Source organism: Triturus cristatus, chromosome 12 (genome assembly GCF_964204655.1).
Source record: "Triturus cristatus chromosome 12, aTriCri1.1, whole genome shotgun sequence".
Taxonomy (NCBI): Eukaryota; Metazoa; Chordata; class Amphibia; order Caudata; family Salamandridae; genus Triturus; species Triturus cristatus.
The window spans coordinates 754,431,023-754,455,041 of record NC_140595.1 but is presented as its reverse complement, the minus strand read 5'-3'; the positions used below and the strand labels follow the sequence as shown (position 1 = coordinate 754,455,041).

At 48.1% G+C, this 24,019-nt stretch overlaps 1 protein-coding gene across 1 annotated transcript in view; it reads left to right on the top strand.

Moving 5' to 3' along the window:
* LOC146782713 (extracellular calcium-sensing receptor-like) overlaps positions 1-24,019 on the top strand; it is a 44,925-nt gene that overhangs the window by 9,451 nt on the left and 11,455 nt on the right. The window contains exons 2-3 of the mRNA XM_085637201.1: positions 4,231-4,530; positions 14,140-14,967. Of these exons, the coding sequence (XP_085493327.1) occupies positions 4,231-4,530; positions 14,140-14,967 (1,128 nt within the window). The remainder of the gene's footprint in view (positions 1-4,230; positions 4,531-14,139; positions 14,968-24,019) is intronic.

The following is a 24,019-nucleotide window of genomic DNA, read 5'->3' as shown; positions in this document are numbered from 1 at the left end:
GGTAACGTTGCAGTCAGGGGAGTGACTGCATTGTAAAGGCAGGTCTTTGTTAAGACTGCGTGCTAAAGGGCGTGAGTACCAGAGCGCTGTCATTGCCGTGATGCAGACGTATCAGGGCACCCTTAACTAAGGTAAGTCAAAGAATCTTACTTATTCGTTGGTGCACTTTTCTAACATATAAGGGGGAGGTGTGATCCGCAACACGTGCAGAAGGTTTCTCTCAAAAGTGCTATTGATCCTACAGAGATGAGAAAGGCAGGAGAATATAGAAAATATTTGCATTGAACGAAACTGATGGCACCATCAACATTTTCTCCTGCATTTCATCCATCAATATGAAACCTCTTTGTTGATGCCTGATGTGCGCGATGATTTCCTTTGCAAACCATGTCAGCAAACCAAGTTCAACCTACAAGTTGTACAAAACATTTACTTCCAATAAGCACTTCAAAGCCCAGTGCTATAATGTACCTTATTAATGGTAACGTTTTCACATATTAAATAAAAACACTTTTTTGAATTTTGAAGAGACTTTACCATGTTTTATGCATTGATTGTTGTGTAATTTACATAGAAGATATTTTCAGGGCTGGGCTCGCGTATGGGCTCTAGCATCTGAGCCAGACCCCTGACTCGGCTGCTGCTTGGCTCTCCCCGTTAATTTGCTGGCACCTTTTCAGCCGTGACCTTTTCTGCATAATTATGGATTTGTCTCTCAATCCTTCATCCGCTGCGCAATATTCAGATTTTAAGCAAAAAATGTTTGTTTCTAGCTCAAACAGATGCACAATTAATTAAAACAAGGCACGAGTGTTGCCCTGCAGTGAAAGACTCTTTGCAAAGGTTGCGAGGTCACTTTCCCGTTGCTTATTGTTATGTTTATGTGCTAAACCGGTCCTAATGAGGAGTTAAAACCTTTGCCAGGAGAGTGGTAACCTGGGTATAAATGCCAAAATAATGAGTACTATCTCACAATGTGCCGCTTTTGTTGCATAGTTATTTTCGTGCCATATAGTTTAGTGAAACTTTCCGCATAATTTGGTCCTCTCCTACTGAAAAATACAGCCATGATATATGATATATCATTATGATGGCTTATTATCGCCATGATATACATCGCATGATATATATCACATATTGAAGCTGGTTTCAAACAGCTTTACAAAGTAATCTGCACTAGTTTCACACCATGTATTATTTGAAGAGGGTTTGGAACTAATCTTTGACCATTAAAGATAAAAAGCTGGTTAAAGGGACAAGTTTAACGATACTGAACTGAAAAGGTCTGGAAGAACGCTACCAATAAGACCAGGTCAACTGAGTAAGACTGACAAAAAAATGCATTGTATCTTGAGCAACGACTGACTCGTTGGAGTATTGCATATAATTCTGGGTGCAATAAACAGGTGTTGCTATCTGTAGCGGGCCCTCTAAGGTGCTGCAGGTTCTATGGCGACATATAGTTTACAGAAATATCTTCTGCCATAAATATTGTGTCCTAAATATCATTCACAAAAACATTGTCCCATTGGGTGTAGATCTTATTTTAACTCCAACTAGGCTACATAATGTTTAGACAATATATGCTGACAAGAATATTCTGGCACCACAGTTTTTGTGGGATCTGTAGGGCACGGTTTTATTAATAAACACAGTACTTCTTAAGGTGTTGCATGCAATCCCTTTGGCCTTAAACTGTGTAATAATAGGAACTGGTAAACTGTGATCTAAGGCAATGATGATGTGGGAGTGAACAAACAACCAACATCATAAGTAATAAGAGCAGAACAAGGTCATGCTGGGCTGGCATATGCAGAACGTTGAGCAAGTGGCACAGTGAGTGGCAATTCAGACACTGTAGAGAGTCCATGCCAACACAAAAGCTAGAATAGATAAGTTTCACGTCATAGATGATTGAGAAGAAAGAAGGCATCTATTCGCGGTATGTCTTCTCACTGAAACACCTCTGTGCTCAGGGTAAGCATTTACATGCTTCCCAGTGCATGAGAATGCATTTGTTGAACTGGGGCCGTATTATACAAATGCCCCAGGGGCACAACAGGCGCAGACACTTGAGCTGCCCCTTCTGTAATACTGATAGCGCTGGCACACATCAATCGCCAGTGCTATCTTCAGAGGGCATTCCTTCATTTGCATTGGGGTGTGCCCCATGCAAATGAGGAATCCCCTTGCCTCTGCTCCCTTGCTGTGTTACAGACAAAGGTGCAGAGCAAAATAATCTCTAAGGAGTTCAAGTGACAGTGTGCCATCTAAAAGGTGGTGCACTGTCAGTGCACCCCTGATGGCAGCACTCTGCAGAGGTAAAATGGTTCCTATGGACCCCCTCAGACATTCCCTAACAGGCAGGTGCAGTCACTCACTGCATCTGCCTGCAAGGTGATCTCTAATCCCCCTTCAAAGTGCAGGCAGGTTGTCGCCTGCCCTGTGAAAACACAGAGCGGCTTTAAAGCATCCGCTCCATTTTCACCTGTATGCGCTGCCCCCAGGGCAGCATGAGTTTACAGCTACCTTGAAAGCAGCACATTCGTCAAAACGTGGTGCATTTTCATTGTTTGTGCTGAGTGGACCTTTAAAAAAAGGTGCACCCGGTGCAAAAAATGAAAATGCATATTTTGTGTAATAAGGCCCCAGGTTGTGCAGTAGCCTAAAATGCCTAAAGTTAATTATCAATATCCCTCTTGGTTTTTCTGTAATGGGTCTGCGAACCATCAAAATATCATTAACTTTTCAGAAGGCAAAATCCATTTTGAGATGAAGGCAGTGCAAAACCTTATTCATAAACTGCAAAATGTATTCAACTGCATGCTGAGGCAGGGGAGGAATGTGAGTCATTACCACTACATATGGGCAGCTGGGGTTAAACCAATGACATCGCTATTTGGAGCCTGAGAAGTCACACTTAGATTCCTTATACATTTAACTGCCCTCTCCAGTGGCCTGACGTGTGCATGGTGTTGAGACAAGTTGACTATGGATGTAGCACTTCCAAACTCCTGAACCCACCCAGAACTAGAAGTCTCTTTTCTATCCTGATGTACATGCTTGGAGACTGGTGGAGGGCAGATGGTAGCTTTCTTTTAGAGGGGCTGATACCACCAGCAGTGCCGTTGTTGCAAAGTGATGCCCTACCAGCCTGCTTAATGCTATGGGTTGGTTGCCTCGTGAAACTTCAAGGGAGGTGAGTGTTGATGGCGTATGAAACGGTTGCACGCATAGTTTTTCAAGGCTTTTAGCCCCTGCTCAATTGCTGAGAAAAGCATTGTAACAGATGCAATAAATTTACCCAGCAGTCTTTCGCACAGCAAGTCCTCTTGGTAGGTCAGCTGCGGTTACCAATGGTGGTTGTCTGCAGAGTTGAATGAGCACCTAGGCTTGAAGTTTTGGTTTTTGAGACAATTTTTGCTTTTGACTGATTGGCCCACGTCAGAAAAACACTTGTCTTCTGGCCCTGAATGATTAAAATCAGTTGAATTTGATGCTACTTTATTTCCGATTGACATTGTAGAGGCCTGCAGCTGTTTGAGGGGAGTTTAGGTGTTTAAATGGAGGTTGTGAGGGTTCTAACAGGAGCTCAGATGTGATTGAGAGGTGACGTTCAGCTGCAGGTATTTCCACCAATCTGTGTCTGACTCATAAATGAGTGAAGTTCTACATTTTGTTGGCATGAACCATGTACCAAAATACAGTGGCTGCTGCAGTCCATGAACATTAAGAGGCCTAGATGAGGTGCTCAAGACAGCAATAGCAGTGGTACTGTACGGTATGATTACGGTTCATTGTCAGAACCTACTGTTCTGGAATATCAATTGATCTGCTGGCAAGATTGAGATGCACAGGCAGAGCAGTGGCTGGATTTTGCCAGATGGTTTCACATCTAAAGTAGAGTGAAGCGGCTGGCTGGAATGAGGTGCACCGGCTGACCTGTTTTTGGCTCCTAATGCGAGAATAGCTAGATTATTCCAGGACATTATTGAGGATAATTGGTAGAGGCTTGATGAGGTCTCTGTCTGAAATTAGGTACATTGGTAAAGCTTTGTGTTTGTCTCAACACATAACCCTCAATGTATATGTTTCACTATTGAGCTCTTTCTTAGAATACATGTCCATATACCTTTATATCACCATACCCCATACCAATATAGCATGTCTTTCGCTCATTTGTCCAACTTTTGTGCTTGGCCCTCCTGATGACATGTTTGACCTTTTGAGTGCCCTAGGTTTGGATCCCTGGATTATCAGTGGCTACAAGGCATGACCTTTGCCATTGAGGAGATCAACAATAATCCTGACCTGCTGCCCAACATGACCTTGGGATTCTGGATTTATGACTCCTGCAGGTCACTGCAGAGGGTGCTCGAGGGAACAATGTGGATGCTGACAGGTCAAGAGGAGACCATTGCAAACTACCGGTGCATTGAGAAACCACCGCTCGTGGCCATTGTGGGTGACTCTGGGTCCACGCGCTCAATACTTATGGCACAAGTGCTGGGACTCTACAGGATCCCCCAGGTGAGTCTACTAAAATATTGACCACTGATACTAATAGAAACCTCTCTTTCAATAAAATGCAAACACTTGTAGAAACCTCTGAATCCTACTACCAGTTATTTCAAAGCTTAGCTTAGGCACACACGACGGCCTGGATTTACTAAGATTTACTCAAATTCGCACAGCAAGAGAAGTTGTGTCACTGCATTAAATGAAAGGGAGATAGCAGAACCCTGCATATTTACAAAAATATGGTACAGTTCTGGTCTGTCCTAGTGCTGGTGGACTTGTGGCTGCCTAGCACCAATGCAGACACCCTTGTGTCATGTAGCAAGAGTGCAAGCATTGTGGTCAGGATTGTTTTTGTACAGTAAGGGATATCATCCTGCACAAAAACTATAAATTGAGGATAATTCCTCTATGTATGTGTGCTGCAAATTTCAGCACATATGCACAGAAAAAAAAGAAAGACATTTCTTCCTACTACACCAGCCACTGGTAGGTGCACTATTTTTGCACAAACCCATGTTTACAAGACTTTGTCAATATTGGTTTCCATTAAAATACATGGGTGGATGTATGCAACACCCATCTTCCACCCATCTAAGGCTACACAAACGCAGGATAATGCAAAAGTTTTTTTTTCAAACCCATGAAAAGCCATGCAAATTGGGCATTGCCAGTCCTTGCAAATCCCAAAATAGATTTTGCATCGGTGCTGCACCAAAAATTGATGCAACCCAGACTCAAAATCTTAGTAAATCTCGGCCTGAACATCCACCATCTTAGGATTGATGGCTGGCTGGTATGTCCCACCGATTGATCAAGATGACATTCCAGGAATTTTACTCCCAAGTGTATCTGTTCTTTGTGAGATCTGCATCACATGCCTATTCCTGATCTAAGAGTGTGAGCGAGTCTGTGCACTAATGGAGTGAGGAGCCAGGAGCATATGAGACAGTGATTGTTGAGCGAGTTCAACTGAGCAATGTTGTACCTGTGTGAGAGACAGCAACAGAAAATGATAAGGTTAGTGGTGTTAGACCCGGCCCTCGTGACATAGCCTCCTTTCGGCCACACCGGGTCCGCGTGCCCACTTCATGCACCAAGATGGCCGCCCGGCCCCAGCGCGACCCTGGCCTAGAGGCGCCACTCCGGCTGGAGGACATCGCGCCCCCCTTGGGATGAGAGAGGGAGGAGCAGTTTCTATCACACCTCTGAGCTTCCCTGGGAAGGTGGGTTTCGATCGGCCCGCCGGCCTCCCCGAGGGCTGGCTCCATGCCTGCTGGGTGTCTGGGACTCCTCCCAACACGGCCCTGAAAGGATAAAAAGACAATGGCAGGGAAATCCCGACAAGCGACCCCCAGGTGACAAGACCCCTGCCTGCACAGACTCCGGACATCAAAGAGGAGTCGCCCTATAACAAGGGGTGCTCTGGGGCTGTCCGGCAGATTCGCCTTTGGAAACACCTGAGCCCTGCTGAGTGACTCGCGGCTCCCTGAAGATCGTAAGACCTCCGAACTTGTGCTTGAGCCCTGCTGAGTGACTCGCGGCTCCCTGAAGATCGTAAGACCTCCGAACTGGTGCCTGAGCCCTGCTGAGTGACTCGCGGCTCCCTGAAGATCGTAAGACCTCCGAACTTGTACTTGAGCCCTGCTGAGTGACTCGCGGCTCCCACAGACTCTCTTGGTCCCGCCGGACCCCACGACGACAAGTGTATCCCCCAGCTCGAGGATTGTGAGCTGCGCGCCGGGTACGCTCCTGCATTTGATCCCTATCCCCCAAAGACTGTCCCGCTACCTCCTACCCCCCTCAAAGACTCGATGAGCCCACGCTCCACTTGTATATATTTGCCTTGCTGATCATAAAGATCCGACAACTCCGATCTGATAAAGATTTATTCTTAAGAACTCCCGGTGTGGTGTTTCTTTGTCGTGTGGTGCCGAGTGTACGATCCTAGATACGAGATTGCTCACCTGAGGAATCTCCCGCCAGTGCCCGGTTACGATACCCCGAGGGTGGGTCTCAGGACAGTCAGGGCCCCCTCTGTGGTCGCCTTCTGACATTGGTGGCAAGCGACGGGATTCGGGCCCATAATCTAGAGATCGTACCATGAACGGCTGACGCACTACCGACAAAGATGGCAGAAGCAAACGCCGTGGTTCTCACAGAAAACGACACCAGTACCGTGTTCCAGGTGGAATAGCTGGAAGAGTATACACACAAAGAACTGAAGCAATTCTGTAAGGAACTCAGAATCGCTACCACTGGTCTCAACACCAAAGAAGATATGCAAAAGGCACTGAAAGCTTGGGTGGATTCTGGAGCCTCCCGCCCAGACGAAGCGGGGGAGCCCCACGACGAAGCTGGACCCTCCCAAGGAGAACGCAGCAGCAATCAGGTGTGAGGCTTCGTACCAGACGGGGGCCTATCCCCGGAGGAACTCGCAGACAGAGAAAGAAGTCGCCATCACGAACTCGAATTAGCCAAACTCAAAATTGAGGGCGAGTTGAAATTAGCCGAGAAAAAGCTAGCGGTAGAACAGCTGCGAGTGCAGGGAGAACTAGAAGAGAAGAAACTCCAACGGGAACACGAAGGAAGGAGACTTCAACTGGAACATGAACGCAGCTTGAAGGAAATGGAGCTGAAAGCAAAAAGCGACGGAGCGCGGCCCCCGGGGAACCGAGAGGCGGCATCCCCGGCAGAGCAGAAGGTCCACATCCCCAAGGATGTGGTCAAAGAATATTACAAAAACGATGACATTCAACAGTGGTTCCGGGCCTACGAGGTCGCCATGGCCTCCCATCGGGTCCCGCAGAAGGATTGGGGGGCCGGGTTGTGGGGACGATTCCTGAGCGAAGGGAGAGACACCCTGCTCGACCTGCCAACCTCCATGCAGACCTCCTATGACCACATGAAGGAGGCCCTCCTCACAAGGTATGGCCTCACCCCGGAGATGTACCGCCAGCGGTTCCGGGACTGCAGGAAGATCCCGGGTACCACCTGGGTGGAATATGTGAACTTTTTCAGCCGCGCGTTCGATGGGTGGATCAAGGGCAGCAAGGTAACCACCCTGGAAGAACTAACAGACCTTATGTTGTGGGAACACCTGGCTGCAAACTGCTTTGTGGAACTACGCCAGCATCTGCTCGACAGCAAGCTCACGGATCCGAGAAAGCTGGCTGTCGAGGCGGATCGCTGGACCAACACCCGGGGCCCTGTAGGAGAGTACCCCCGAGCCAGTCAGGGACCACCCCGCCAGAGAGGGGGGGGAAACCAGGGAGGGCAGAGAGAGTCCCAGTCTAGTCCCCCGAAGACCCAACCTCCGCCTTTCCTGGCACCCCCACCAGCTGTATCCGGCTCCCCCCTGAGACGGGGGCACCGGGTGACCATCACTTGTTTCCGTTGTCAGAAGCCCGGGCATTACGCCAACGACCCTGAATGCCCCATGGCCCCACACACCACCCAGGCAGCACCCCCCGCTAGACAGATAGCCAATGTAGCACTGGGGGAGGAGGTTGAGGAGACCGTAGAGTGGGAACCCGCAGCCATGGCCCTAGTATCCTTAGGAGATAGAGAAATGGTCCCTGGCAGCCTCCTGCCCTCCAACACGAAGAAATATGGGCAACTCGTAACAATCAATGGCCACCAAGTAGAAGCCCTCCATGACACCGGGGCCAGCATCACCGGGGTCCTCAGTCATTTAGTCCACGAAGACCAGGTCCTCCCCAATGTCTTTTGCCCGGTCATTTCAGCAGACAACACGGAAAGTCTGTGTAAAGTAGCCCTGGTGCCTTTTGAGTGGGGAGGGGTGGTCGGTAAACTGAAAGTCGCAGTTAGGACCTCCCAGCCAGTCGACTGTCTCCTGGGGAACGACCTGCAAAGTTCCCCCTGGAAACAAGTCGAGCGCAAGACCCACCTAGGGATGATGGGCCTCCCGGAGTGGGTGTGCGCCACCACCCGATCCATGGCGGCCCGACTGACCCCCCTGGGGGAAGTCGACGACGCCCGACCACGGAAGATAGGATGGTCCCCGCCGAGGGTCCCCACATCCCCCCACAAGATAGGTCGATCGCCAGTGATGAACCCCCACCTTCCGACTCCGCCCAGGTCACCGAGTTAAGCGATCTGCCCGAACTGGCCCTGTGGCGCCACAAGGGGTGCCCCTCCCGAGAGGAGTTCTGCCGTGAGCAGGCTACCTGTCCGTCCCTGGTCGGGCCCCGGCAACAGGCAGAGGCCCAGGCTGCGGGCGACCAGACTGGGATGCACCGGGTGTACTGGGAGGATGACCTTTTGTACAGCGAGCAGAAGTCGGTGGAGCTGGGATCCGGCCGGGTGCTGGTAGTACCCCTACGCTTCCGAAACCTCCTCCTGGGCTTGGCCCACGACGTTCCCCTCGCAGGCCACTTGGGCCAGGACAAAACCTACAGTCGCCTCGTGACTCACTTCTACTGGCCCAGAATGAAGGCCGATGTAGAAGCCCACTGCATGTCCTGTCCCACGTGCCAGGCCAGTGGGAAGAGTGGAGGAAAGCGCAAGGCTCCCCTCCAACCCTTCAGTGTCGTCAGTACCCCTTTTGAGCGGGTCGGGATCGACATCGTGGGGCCTCTGGACCCCCCAACCTCCCAAGGACACCGCTTTATCCTCGTCCTGGTAGACCATGCCACCCGATACCCTGAAGCCATCCCCCTGCGCACCGTCACAGCCCCCGTGGTGGGCCGGGCGTTGATGGGAATCTTCTCCCGCATGGGTTTTCCCCGCGAGGTCGTGAGCGATCGCGGTACCAACTTCATCTCCAGATACATGACGTCCTTGTGGCAACAATGCGGGGTGTCCTATAAATTCACCACCCCGTACCACCCCCAAGGGAACGGCCTGGCAGAGCGGTTTAACCGGACTCTGAAGGGGATGATCGCGGGCTTCGAAGAGCCCCTCCGACGTAAGTGGGACGTCCTGCTCCCCTGCCTCCTATTCGCCTACCGAGAAGTTCCCCAGAAATCCTTGGGGTTCAGTCCTTTTGAGTTGCTCTATGGGCACCCCATCAGGGGGCCCCTCAGCCTGGTCAAGGAAGGGTGGGAGGCGGCGCCCCGAGGCCCCCCCCGAGATGTGTTCCGATACGTCCTGACCCTCCGGAACCAGACTAGGAAGTTCCGAGAGATGGCCGAGGCCAACCTGGAGGCGAGCCAGGAGGAGATGAAGCGCTGGTACGACCAGAATGCCACTCTGGTCGAGTTTCAGCCGGGCCAGCAGGTATGGGTCATGGCCCCTGTGAAACCCTGCGCCCTCCAGGATAAATGGACCGGGCCCTTCAAAGTGGTTGAGCGGAAGAGCCAGGTCACGTACTTGGTGGACGTCCAGTCACCACGGGACCCCCTCCGGGTCCTCCACGTGAACCGCCTCAAGCCCCACTTTGTGCGGACGGAGCTGAGCCTCCTACTGGCCACTGATGACAGGTCCGAGGAGGAGTCGGATCCTCTCCCGGATCTCCTGTGCACCAAAGACGGCTCCGTAGAAGAAGTGAACCTCTCCCCCTCCCTCACTTCCCAGCAACGTGAGGATTGTCGCCAGCTCCTAGGGCAGTTTTCCGACCTCTTCTCCCTGGTCCCCAAAGTCACCGACTGGTGTGTCCATGACGTGGACACCGGAGACAGCCCACCGGTGAAACACCGAGCCTACAGAGTCCCTGATCGAGTCCGGTCCTGCATTCAGGCCGAGGTCTCGAAGATGTTGACCTTGGGAGTGATCGAACCCTCAGACAGTCCCTGGGCCAGCCCCGTGGTCCTGGTCCCGAAAGCAGCTGCCCCCGGTGTCGCCCCAGAGCTCCGCTTCTGCGTGGACTACCGAGGACTCAATGAAGTCACCCGAGCCGATGCCCACCCCATTCCCCGAGCCGACGAGCTCATTGACCGACTCGGGGCTGCTCGGTTCCTCAGCACCTTTGATCTCACCTGCGGCTACCGGCAAATTGCGCTCACAGAAGGAGCCAAGGAGCGGTCCGCCTTCTCCACCCCGGATGGGCACTATCGCTTTCGCGTGATGCCCTTCGGGATGAAAAATGCCCCGGCCACCTTCCAGCGACTGGTAAATAGAGTCCTGGCCGGGCTGGAAAAATTCAGCGCTGCATATCTCGACGATATTGCAGTTTTTAGTTCCGAATGGAGTGAGCACCTCCAGCACCTCCGGAGGGTGCTAACCGCCCTGCGCCAGGCAGGCCTCACCGTGAAAGCCAGCAAGTGCCAGATTGGGCAAGGGTCGGTAACCTACCTAGGGCACCAGGTCGGAAGCGGTTAGGTCGCCCCTCTCCAGCCCAAAATCGACGCCATCCTAGCCTGGGAAACCCCCACTACCCAGACAGAGGTCCGAGCCTTTCTGGGCCTCATGGGCTACTATCGGAGATTCATCCGGAATTACGGCAGCCTGGTCGGTCCCCTCACGGGACTCACACCTAAGAAACAGCCCAAGAAAGTGCAGTGGACCCCTGCCTGCCAAGAGGCGTTCGATGCCCTGAAAGCGGCCATGTGCACTGCCCCAGTCCTCCAGGCCCCGACTATTCCAAGGAATTTGTGGTCCAAACGGACGCCTCCGAGCATGGAATTGGGGCCGTCCTGTCCCAGGTGAATAACCAAGGCCTAGACCAACCCGTGGCCTTCCTCATCCGAAGGCTGTTGCCCAGAGAACAAAGATGGAGCACCATCGAGCGCGAGGCGTTCGCCGTAGTCTGGGCCCTCAAGAAGTTACGCTCGTACCTGTTCGGCACCCATTTCAAGGTCCAAACCGACCATCTCCCCTTGCGATGGCTCATGCAGATGCGAGGAGAAAACCCCAAGCTACTGCGGTGGTCAATCTCCCTCCAGGGGATGGATTTCACAGTGGAACATCGCCCTGGGACTGACCACGCCAACGCCGATGGCCTCTCCCGGTTCTTCCGCCTCAGCGAAGAGAACCCCCAAGAGGATGGGTAGTTCTCTCCAGCTTTCAGCTGGGGGGGACGCGTGTTAGACCCGGCCCTCGTGACATAGCCTCCTTTCGGCCACACCGGGACCGCGTGCCCACTTCATGCACCAAGATGGCCGCCCGGCCCCAGCGCGACCCTGGCCTAGAGGCGCCACTCCGGCTGGAGGACATCGCACCCCCCTTGGGATGAGAGAGGGAGGAGCAGTTTCTATCACACCTCTGAGCTTCCCTGGGAAGGTGGGTTTCGATCGGCCCGCCGGCCTCCCCGAGGGCTGGCTCCATGCCTGCTGGGTGTCTGAGACTCCTCCCAACCCGGCTCTGAAAGGATCAAAAGACAATGGCAGGGAAACCCCGACAAGCGACCCCCAGGTGACAAGACCCCTGCCTGCACAGACTCCGGACATCAAAGAGGAGTCGCCCTATAACAAGGGGTGCTCTGGGGCTGTCCGGCAGATTCGCCTTTGGAAACACCTGAGCCCTGCTGAGTGACTCGCTGCTCCCTGAAGATCGTAAGACCTCCGAACTTGTGCTTGAGCCCTGCTGAGTGACTCGCGGCTCCCTGAAGATCGTAAGACCTCCGAACTCGTGCCTGAGCCCTGCTGAGTGACTCGCGGCTCCCTGAAGATCGTAAGACCTCCGAACTTGTACTTGAGCCCTGCTGAGTGACTCGCGGCTCCCACAGACTCTCTTGGTCCCGCCTGACCCCACGACGACAAGTGTATCCCCCAGCTCGAGGATTGTGAGCTGCGCACCGGGTACGCTCCTGCATTTGATCCCTATCCCCCAAAGACTGTCCCGCTACCTCCTACCCCCCTCAAAGACTCGGTGAGCCCACGCTCCACTTGTATATATTTGCCTTGCTGATCATAAAGATCCGACAACTCCGATCTGATAAAGATTTTTTCTTAAGAACTCCCGGTGTGGTGTCTCTTTGTCGTGTGGTGCCGAGTGTACGATCCTAGATACGAGGTTCCTCCCCTGAGGAGTCTCCCGCCAGTGCCCGGCTACGATACCTCGAGGGTTGGTCTCAGAACAGTCAGGGCCCCCTCCGGGCTCCTCTGGCCTACAGCGCCTTTTGGATACAACTAATAGATTTTCAAAGAGAAACATCTTAAACATAAATAATTCAAAAACCAAAATTATGGTAGTGAATTACCACAAAAAAATCCTCGCCAAAATGGTACCTGGATGGGCACAGAATACAACAAGCCACTACTTATAAATATCTGGGGATCCTCCTGGACCACAACAACTTGTGCAAACCACAGCTGGAGTCCTTATAGAAAAAAGGTATGACATCCTGCCTAGCACTCAAACCACTGAAGAACCAACTACCAGACCTCTCCCTGGAACCTTTCTTAAAAATATTGAGAGCTAAATTTCAGCCTACAATCTTATACGGGAGTGAACAAATGAGAGGGAGAGACGCTCTAGCGCTAAATAATATTATAACAACAGCATATCGTGTGATATTCCAGCTTCCAAGATATGTCTCTCCAGCCCAACTCCGACTGGAATTTGGTGTACAAAACCAAACAGTGGCGCGAATGGGAGCCTACGCAAAAAGCTGGCACAAAATCAGACTAGCGGAAAAAGGCACCTTAAATGACCTTTTATGGATAGAATTAACTCGGAACAAATCCCCATCTAATAAATATCTTAAAGATTCAATTGAGAAACTGGGCTTAGAGAATCTTTGGAACACTTCAGTATCCCACAATGTTTTTAAAAAATTGGCGACAAAAGCAACAAAAAGCATCTCCCTCGCACTGGATAAGGAAATATTGTCAAAACGTACTCATGGATGGACAGTTATAAACAATTATAAAAATGGCAACCCTCAATCCTATCTAAATTTAGGAATAAAGATACATACAAAACAAAAACTCTTGAAGTTAAGATTGGGGGTTGGACCCATAAAAGCATTACTACCGCCATGGAAACGAACCGGACAAAACAGTGAATGTAGATTATGTGGACTAGGTGAAGAGAATATTCCCCACATCATCTGTATATGCGAAAAACTGAAAGACATAAGGATATCCTTATTAAAACCTTTTTTTATACAGCATGGTGTGAGGACTTGCAGATAAGCAATACTTCTATGTTTTAATCCAACTGTTACTCAACTAAACTGTCGCCTTACAAAATTCTTGGATATTACAGAGAAAAGAATAAACATCCAATTAGATTTGCTATTAGTCTAATGAAACAGTGATTAGTCTTCGGATGATTTGCAAATTCCTCTTACTTTCACGTTTTAAGAATATTAACCTTTCCTCTTTTTAAAATTGTATAATATCCTCTGATTTTTAAAAAAGTATTTCTTTTAATTTAAATGTACAGATGTTATATTACTAAGAAATTGTGTTTTGTTTTGTACGACTACCATATGCAATGATTTTAATTAATTATGCATAATAAAATTACCAATTGGATGGATGTATATTTAAAAATCATGTTTCATTATTTCACTTTTCTTCTTGAAAAGGCATGTTGACCCATTGTCAATATGAATCATGTTGAGTAGATACCTACTGTAGTTTGCATACCTCTACAGAATAGGAACTAAGATTTATAAAATGCATTTTGTACCAATATTCTGCCTTTTTTATTCTGTTTTTTGTGGACCAAATGCAATTTTTTGAAATACATCTTTCTTAATTTATGCCACAGATAAGTTATTTCTCAACAAATCCACTCCTGAGTGACAGGAACCAGTTCCCTTCCTTTTTCCGGACCATCCCTAGCGATGACTTCCAGTCTCTTGGGCTCGCCCAGTTGGTACTGCATTTTGGGTGGACCTGGGTGGGCCTCCTGGCTGATGACAGTGATTACGGTCAACAGGGCATTCAAATCGTGAAGCAAGAACTCATGACAGCTGGTGTTTGTATTGCTTTCTCTTTGAACATTATCCTGGGAAAAACTGATAGAAATGCCTTTCACATCACACAAGTGATCAGGGCCTCAACTGTCACAGCCATTGTTGTCTTTTGTCCTGATGCAGACCTTGCCATCATTCTGGATGAGATGGTAAGACAGAATGTGAAGGGAAAGGTTTTGATAGCCAGTGAGGCTTGGTCCACATCTGCCCTCCTGTCTATAACAAAGTACTCAGACATAGTCACGGGCACTATTGGGTTTTCCATCCATGGTGGTGCAATGCCAGGATTTGACCTATATCTCAGAAGTATCCACCCATCAACGTATCAAGATGACATTTTCATTCATGAGTTTTGGGAAGACGCTTTTGCCTGTGAATGGCCAGACAAGCACAATCAATTGGGTTCCCAGGCTAGCTCCAAGAATCTATGCACAGGAGATGAGAAGCTGAGGAACCTGCCTAATTATTACAATGCCTCCCACCAGGGGATTACTTACAATACTTACATGGCAGTTTATGCCATCGCTACAGCTTTACAAAATGTAATGTCCTGTGAAAAAGATACCAGTCCTTTCATTCGGGGGACCTGTGCAAACTTAAGTAATTTGGAACCATGGCAAGTAAGACATTTTACCCCAGCACATGCAAGGATATTTATTTGTACATTTATCTCTTACTGTACCATTTTACGTTGATGTTATTGTTCACTACACTTTGACTTGTTATGCACCACACTAAACATTATTACTGCGCAAAATGTATTGTATTATTTGTATAACAGATCTCCTGCCCACTTGTCTACAAGTGCATTAGGATGTAATGCATTTGTAACAAGGTGGACAAGATATCTGCCTCATTTGTGTTTCTGGGTCCATCAAACTCTAAATCAGACCCCAAGTCGCTGTTTGGCTTGTCTGATGTGTGCAAGGTTAAATCCTATAGTAGAATTCACTCTAAGAAAGGGGTGTGAGCTTTATTTATTAACCCACTCTCTTTCGGCCCTCTTCACTACACTGAGTTGGGAAGCCAAATTACTTATTGCTTAATTTCTTGAATCAATTCCTTTTAAACTCATTCTTCCTTGGAAACAAATTGTCCTTTAATGTTTAATGTATTCACAATTTGCAAAATAATGGGTCTCCGTTGAAGCCTGGCAAAATGTGGGCATATTGTCAAATAATAATGAAAGGTCCATCACCCAACCTGCTGCTACCGCATGGGATATATATATGGGGAAGTGCATGGTTCCTACAGGCATTGGAAACCTCTGACCTGGAAGCCTGTCCACCAGTGGGCTGCTAGATCATAGTGAATGCTAGTCCCCCTTGTTTAGGGTGGGACACCCAGCACCAGGGTTTCCTGCCTTGGACTATCATGCAGGACGTGGAAAATAAACAATTGTCAAATAGCCAGGGAAGAATATCTTTGAACATCAGAGCCACAGATTTGTTGTTTTACTTTAAAACGCCAGCTATGGGATTTTGTACCAGTGAAGCAACATTTTTGGAAAGTGCTCCAACAAATATATCAGCAAATTGCTCTGTATTCAATGCAGGGAGATCCTAGCAAGGCAGATGGGCATCGCTAATTATGGTGGGCAGTTATCCACCCGGAGAATAATGTAGTATGAATGAACCGCTATGTCAATAAAATCCTATACATATTTAAAAAATGAAAGGCATGCATTCACACATTTCTGTATGGGATAAAACTCTTTGGAACACAGAAGTCTAGTGTAAGTAGGGAAAATGGTTCATGAACAAATGTGTGCTTTCTGGGTAAACTATAAGACATCAAGTAATTAATAATGTGAGAATAATCAGTAATGTAATTGAAGATTGTGGTGTGGTTTAGGAGCATTAAGAGAACCAACTGATAATTGTAGAGGCACACAGAGGAAGAAGTGGCATAAGAGCGGACAGAGAGGTTGAGCACAGTTTGAGACAGGATGAAAAGAATGGGTGCAACTGGAATATTTGAAGTGCAAACCCTTTTATATATTTGCAATAGGTACTTTGTAATAATTGTTTGAGATAGAAATTAAAGTGAATGTTGTATGGAGAGATCAAGTAATGAGATATATGTGTGGAAAGATACCATCAGAAATTGGGTAATTTGTCAAGAAGAGTGACTAGCCACCTTGAGTAACAATTACACTTCTTGTCATGGTGAACTCTCAAAGTCAGTAAATTAACTTGGGCTCAACAACAAAAATGTTCAGACATGCCATACATATGGTAATGTGTAAAGCATTTATGCAGTACCAAAACAGTAATAAAGTCAAAACAAAAAACAATGAACATCCCAAATCAAACTTGAAAGAAAGAGAACGTTTTAATAAATAAAATTACATGAAAACACCAAAAACCCAAAGAGAAGGAACCAGCGATATGAATTTTTAAATAAAAATAGAGCCAAAAAGAGTTGAACACCAATTGCAGTCGACTGGTCGTGGTAGACCATGACCCAGATGGGATTAGAGGAAACCACAATAGAGCACTGGTCAGATACAGAAACATGGTTCGGACCAGATGGAGTTTTACCTTGGAATTTAGTCTTAAAAATGGAACCCTAAAATCTTCAGCGAGGCTATGCAGCATGCTGTATCTGAAGGTGCTCCACAGAACAGAAAGCTGTTGGACATGTTCCCAGTGAACCTAGTGGCTTTTGGATGGAAAGCTCTGAGTGGCAGAAGTTAACATTTTTCATCCAGGAATAAATCTAGCCAGGCATACTTTTGGTGTCTCACCCAGTCAAGATTTTTATGTTCGTACTTAGTCACTTTTTCATAATTCAGAATCCTTTAGTGGGGTCTGGTTGCAGTCTGTAGCCAAAGAGGCACCACAAGAGCATATCATTTCACTGTGGGGTCCCGCTAAATCAGATTTGGTGCTGTGGAGAAGCTCAGAGTGAGAGAAGCCTCAATCTGCCGAGCGACAATCCACCTTGGCAGATCATCTTGGCAGGTTTTGAATTTGGAAAGGTTTTTAAATTCTAGGGTTTCAGGATTGGTAGTAGAAGTCCGCGCTGACATAGCCAAGGGTTCCAGGACCTCAGAAACTTGGGGGTCAGTGCTCACTCCAGCAGTGGCCAACTGCACCGTGCAGGGTGGGCCCAGTGAAAACTACTCAACTTGCATTTGCAGGAAAAGGTCTCTTGTAGCTGTCTCTGTAGCTTGTACAGTGGGTCAGATTTATGACCCTTTGAGCTATTTCTTTGCCCCAGGTACAAGAGGGAGCAGGTCCAGGCCTTCAGGGTTACTTAGGTTGTAACCAGCAGGTTGTTTAATCCTCAGCCCATCATAAGGTCTATAATATATTCTCAAGAGGGTGCCAGGGGGATGCCACATTTATGCCTGACGCTAGAATGTAGGTAAGGGTGACTCCTCACCCTTTCTAACTAATGGGACAGATGTTACCTATGAAAAACCTATTCACTCTTGCAGCAGTTCCTGTCTGCTCTACTGCACACAAACCCACAGTTCACCTCACTCCTAAAATCCAAAGTTATGAAACACTTCCCTCCATGTGCAGAACCTGTCTTCCCAACCAGAGATGAGGCCAGGATAAAGATCAGACCCTCCTCTGTGGCCACTCTAAACTAGATCTTGGCCAGCTACCCTCCCACTGGGATTGATACCGGCCTGACTCGGAGAGCAAATTAAGAGGCCTGTTCTGGTGTGATCTGACACTTCCCAATGAATTAATTTCCTGGGAACAGCCCAAATTGTCCTGCCAAATGAACAAAAATGCCTCCCACACCAAGACCTCTGTTCGGTGAGCAGTTTTCAGATCTCATTCAGGGTCTCCAGGCTGAGTGACATTGGAAAATTCATGTAAAGTAGTCTTTAGGAGTTTCAGACAGGGAAAAGGTATGTTTCTAAGTTAGTTTTACGCATCAAAGAACTCATATTGAAATACAGTAAATCCACAGCCAAAACCCCAAAAAGAAGCTAAACGGAATAGTATAGAAATCTGTCTTATGTTTTTGTCACGGTAGCCTGCCTTGAAAAGCGTTCAGCGAAAAAATAGTATGCCCAGTTGTGGGTCCAGTGCAATTGATGTGACTGGAACCAAGGTATTCCCCACTGATGAGCCCTAATTATGGCAAAACCAGTATTGAGATGCTTGTATTCTGGTTCAGGGAGGACCTGGCCTGGAAGTTTGTTCTTGATTGTTCCTATTGGAGCAGAGTGAAGACTGATTTGCGTATGGCTGGGACCCAACTGAGGAGGCATGGTGTGCAAAATAATGATGGACTGGAATTTTGCCCTGAGTAATTACCAGTTGCTCAGATTAATTCAAGCATTCCATCCATCACTTTTTTGTATACTGCAATGTGACACCCTAAGTTGGACGGGTATGCCCATCCATGGGTCTTGTGGACACTGCATCACTGGAACCGATCTATACCCAACTGATGAGCCCTAATTAGGGTGAAACCGGTCTTGGGTTATGTGTGGTTTCGTTTAAGTAGGACCTCGTCTTGCAGTTCAGTCGGGACTGTCATTATTGGAGCTTGGTAAGGACTGAGTTTCATTTGGCTGGGTCCAAACTGAGGTTGCATGGTGTGTAAAATAATAATTGGATTATAATACTGCTTGATCAATTACCAATAGCTGAGAAAAATTCAAGCAGTTCAACCATTAATTCGTTGTATACTTGGGTGCATAAGACAAATAGGTAGGGAACACAAATTTAGAAAAAGGAGAACCAGAGAGAATTTTAAATGGCTCAAATTGGTCTCAGATTACTTTTTAGTAACATAATATCACTGTTTGATCACTGCACAATCACAAGTCCTAATCCTCACTGCTGAACACTAATGTAAGACATTGGGTTACTGATTGAGGCGGGTGGAACCCTACTCAAGCAGCAACCACGTTCCTTGTCAGAGTGAAGTCAAATGTAAATTACAAATTAACCTGTCCTTAACCCTCTCATAGCTTGACACAGATTTAGAAGCAATGTGTAAAGTATGTGTGCATCAATTTGCAGAGTAATACACTTAAATACAGCACAAGGAAAATCCCACATCAATATAGAAACATAGAGTCAAATATAATAAATAATTTAAGACCTAAACTCAAAAACTTCAATCAACAGACTCATGGATATGCAATTTTAAAGATTTAAGTAAAACTAGCACAAAGCATCAATTGTGTTTGTCTGGTCATGCTAAACCAGGATAAAGTCACAATTTCAGGCTGACCACGATGGATTATGGACTGGCTGCAGGAACACAGTTAGGCACACTGAACAAAGTACCTTAAAGGCTTGTTGTGGAGTGATATGGAGTCCTATGTCAAGGATACGTTGCACTGCAGAGGTGATGTGAGTTCCTTGCGTGGAGATGCATCAAGCAGTGGCAGATCTGGGAATCTATGAGAGATCTTTGCGTGGAGGACGTGCATTGGGCGATACGAGGTCCTTGTGTAGAGATGCATCATGCTGCAGTGGTTCCAGTGAGCTGGTGGACTATGCAAGGACCTTGCATTGAGCTGCATCACGCATCAGCAGTTCTGATGAGTTTCAGGTCTGTAAACTGAAGTCCTGTGCTGAGATGAATTGCGCAGGGGTTCCAATGCTAAGTCTTGTGAGGCGATGTGTTGCTCTCTGTAGGTTCTGCTGGGGCCACAGCTGGGATGGCAGAGCACCTTCAGGTCCACTTCCAAGGGTCAAGGACTGGGGTGGCACCACTTTGGAGGGCAAAACTCACAGCTGGCAGTGTCCAGATGCTGGGTTTATGGTTATTGGAGCCTCTTATGTCACTAAGGGTCTGATCAGGAGGCCAGCCACCTAGCCCTTGGAGTCACTATGGTGGGCATGGGTCCAAGATGCAGGTCCAGTCCCTCTCATTCAGGCAGGAGGGAAGAAGGGCAGCAAAGCAGGGCAGCATTGTAACATCTTGCAGCACAGCAGTCCTTCTTCTGAGTCTCCCACAGGCACAGATGTATGCTGAAGAGTTGGGGTCCAAGGTCTAATATTTATACTTGGTGCCCACTCTGAAGTAGGAGAAGTTTCTAAAGGATTCAACCCAACTGAGGTGCTAGGCTTCCCATTCTCCTTGCTCTGGGCCCAGTTTGTCTGGGGTCACAAAAGACTAGTGACAAACTCTTTGTGAGAGTGCTCAGGCAGAGCCTTTGCGATAGGTGGTAGGTGACAGCTGCTCCCCCTAATTATGTCAAAGTTGCCCATCCTCTCAACACCTGGCTTCCCTTTGTCTCACTGTCTGGGAGCAATACACAAAGACCACCTGCCAGCTACATCTAATCATGTGCCCAGAAACAGGCTTCAGGCACTGAATGGTTAGAATAAGAAAATGCCAACTTTCTAAAAGGTTGCCTATGCAGCAAGTATTTGTAATATTGTTTTAGATTCATTTATTCATTGCTGATTATGAAAAGTTGGAAAGCAGTTATTTTCAGTTTGGTTCATAGCTTTTGAGCACCGTAGTAGTGTTTGATGGGAATGTGAGTTTTTGCACGATCCAGCACTGAGAATTGAGGAGGTCACGGGGTTATGGGTTTAATCAAGGGTTTATTTGGCACACATGCGCGAGTAGGATTTAAAGAAGATTCTGGTGGGCGGAAGGTTGATTCTTTCTTTTTTTGTTGCACACGCAATAAGACACGTATATTTGGAGCTACCGGCATCAGTAGCGAGGTAAAGAGGTCATCGCTGTATTTTTACAGATGACAGAACAGCATGGGGAAAGGGGAGAGCATTTTTACGATATCGTGCCTTTGCTTTATAGTTATGATCACTTGGGAATTAAGTAGAATGAATTATAGTAAAATACTTTCTGATTTTAGGATGTTTATAGGAATAAGGGGTTAGGAGAGGACTCCAGATCACTTTGATTAATTTAACGCTAGGGTTTACTGGGCATTCAGCAGAGGGTGGGTTATGGGTAAAGATTTTGAGAGGTTTTCGTTAATGTTAATATTTATAGTCAGTATATGCTTTGTGCTCTGGACTCATTGTTCATACAGTCGTTTTTGATTTATTACGGTACCCCTGAGGAAGAACTCATGAGAGTTCGAAATGCATTGGGTTTTTAATGAAAATGCACAATAAACATTCTAGCACCATCAGGCTGTCTCTAGAGTGATTCAATAAGTTGGGAGTACATGGATTACTTTATTGGATTACTATGGAGTACTATGGATCACTGAGAGGAATACGGTTCACTTCAGAGGAAAGTTTCTTCATTTCAGCAGTGCAGCAGCAGGGGACAAAACCTAGTGTTTCCCTCTTGGAAGTAGCTTTCTAAAAGTGGCATTTTCAGAAATGTAACAAAAAATCCGACTTACCATTAAAGAGGGATTTAATTACAATTCTTTGGACAGCAAAATCAACCAGTCTACCTGCTCCCCTGATCCCAATAAAAGCTATCAATTATTAAATGTAAAAAAGTAACCCAATGTTACCATATGGGAAAGGTAGGCCTTTCAATAGTGAAAATCAAATGTAGTTTTTCACTACCAGGCCATATAAAACTTAAAGGTGCATGCCCAGCTTTTGCAAATACGCTGCACCCTGTCCTCTCAGCTGTTCAGGGCCTATCCTAGGGATGAGCACTTTAGCACTGGTTAGCAGCAGTAAAGTCCCAAGGCCAACAAAAATAAATCCAGCAAAGTTAGGAGGGGTGAAGGCAAAACGTTTGGAGGTGACACTGCAGAGAGGGCCAGGTCCCTCAGCCACCAAACATTGATACGTATTCTTTTTTCATCCAGCTCCCTTAGAAACCTTGTGATTTTATTTTGCCTGTCATAGTGGTAGGAGCGTGTTGGTTGTGAGGTTAACATGAACTTTGCTGCTCAAAAGCAGCTTCTCCTGAAGCAAAGCCTCCCTGCTATGCCTCAAGGCTGGGTCAAGGGGACGTGCAGCACATGCTGTGCCTGCTGGGGCTGGGCCATTGTCAGTCTGTATTTGGCAATGGGCAAGCAGGCCGAATGACAATGAGCCAATTCAACAGTCTGTGCTAGGATGTGAAGAGGCTGCTGCGGCTGAGGATGAATAAAATGGCCCCAATCTGGTCTCAAGCAGTGAGCCTCGGGCACTTTCGAAATGCCCACTGTAGGAGAGTAGGGTCTGCAATCCTATGATCACCCAGATTTTTTGCTTTTGCTTCATTGGTTTACAACTTTCCCTGGCTGTGGGCCTGCCAATCAGACCCACAGCCTAGCTGTTCTCTCTCGAAATTAACACACATGTACATTAGGTGCATCCACTAATTGGAACTGGGCCTCCTTGTCAGTCCCTGTCTCAGCATACCACAGGTATCCAGGGCATCGGTGTACCCAGGGCCTACCAGGGGCTGCAGCATGTATTATGCCACCCCTGGATGGCCGCCCAAATTTGACACAACTGGCTGCACGACAGCTGGGGCAAGGTGGTGTAATCACCCGTTGCTGTAGGTGTAGTATTCCTATACCTAACCCTAGAATGGACACATGGATCCCTATCAGTCACTCCTATGGCAGGCCTTATCAATCCTGAAGGCAGAGTGCTGGGGATCATGTGGGACGGTGCTCTGGCGCGAGCTGAGCCCGTCGACGGCTTGCGGAACCAAGTCCTAAATAGCCGTTCCATGGTGACGCGGGCCAACTACCTTAAAATGCATTATAATCCTTGCGGTTATTTGCTAACTTTGGCATCGCATCACCTACACATGTCGAGTAAGGTGTCATACGAATTGGAATACGAACCCCTCGCCAATTCTGGCGACGGGGTTAGCATTCCCCCCTTTTAGAGGGGCACGACATGGAAGTAACCTTGAACCCCGGTTAAAGTTGACTCAAGCCTCAGCATCACAAAATGGATGCTGCCACCAGACACAAGTCTGGCCTCCTGCTGCTGGGAGACCTTCCAGCGAAGGGGGCTTGGACAAAGGGTTTCCTGTCGAGGGCGGTGTTAGCACCATCCCAGACAGGGTTTGTGTATCCCAGGTAGGCAGGGCTGAAAGGAAGGTGATTGCAAGTGGCACCCCGGTGCTCACTGTGCATAGCCCGGCTCAAACCAGTTTCGGGGGCACACCAGCCCCTGAGCTGGGGCAAAGCCGGACAAAGGATAGGGGTGTAACCACCCCCCTCCTGGTCCCACCCATAGGTAGGACCTAGTCACAGGCCAGCCCCTTTTTCCTAGAATAAAGGTGGGAGCGGGTCCCCTTCCCAAATTGGATAATTCTGAACCTTGAACTACTTTCCACGAAAGGAACTCTTGACTCTTCTGAAGACTTTCCCTTGTGGCTAAGGAGTAGCCACCCTGCACCAGCAGGCACCAACTAAGCGCTTGCGGTTTGCTGTACGTCTCTCCCACGGATCAAGACTGCCCAGCTCGACGAGACCCGGGTTCCCTGCCATCTCTGACCTCTACCTACATCGTCAGCCCAGCTGAGATCCGTAGGTGTGACGAGACCTGCGGGACCGGCCATCTTCAGAACCTGCACGACGCTTATCTAACACGCCCACCGAGGGACCCTCGAGTGAGTGTACCTAGGGTTTGAGAAGCCCTAACCCTGAGCGGCTCCAGCACCGAAGTCCGCCTCCCCAGCATCCACGAGATCTGCGTGGGGGCCCTTCTGCTCCTTGCTGTTCACCGCGTTGTCCGACCACTCGCCGACCGGCTTGTGGCTCTCTTCACGACGCACTGCGATAGTTTGTTTTTC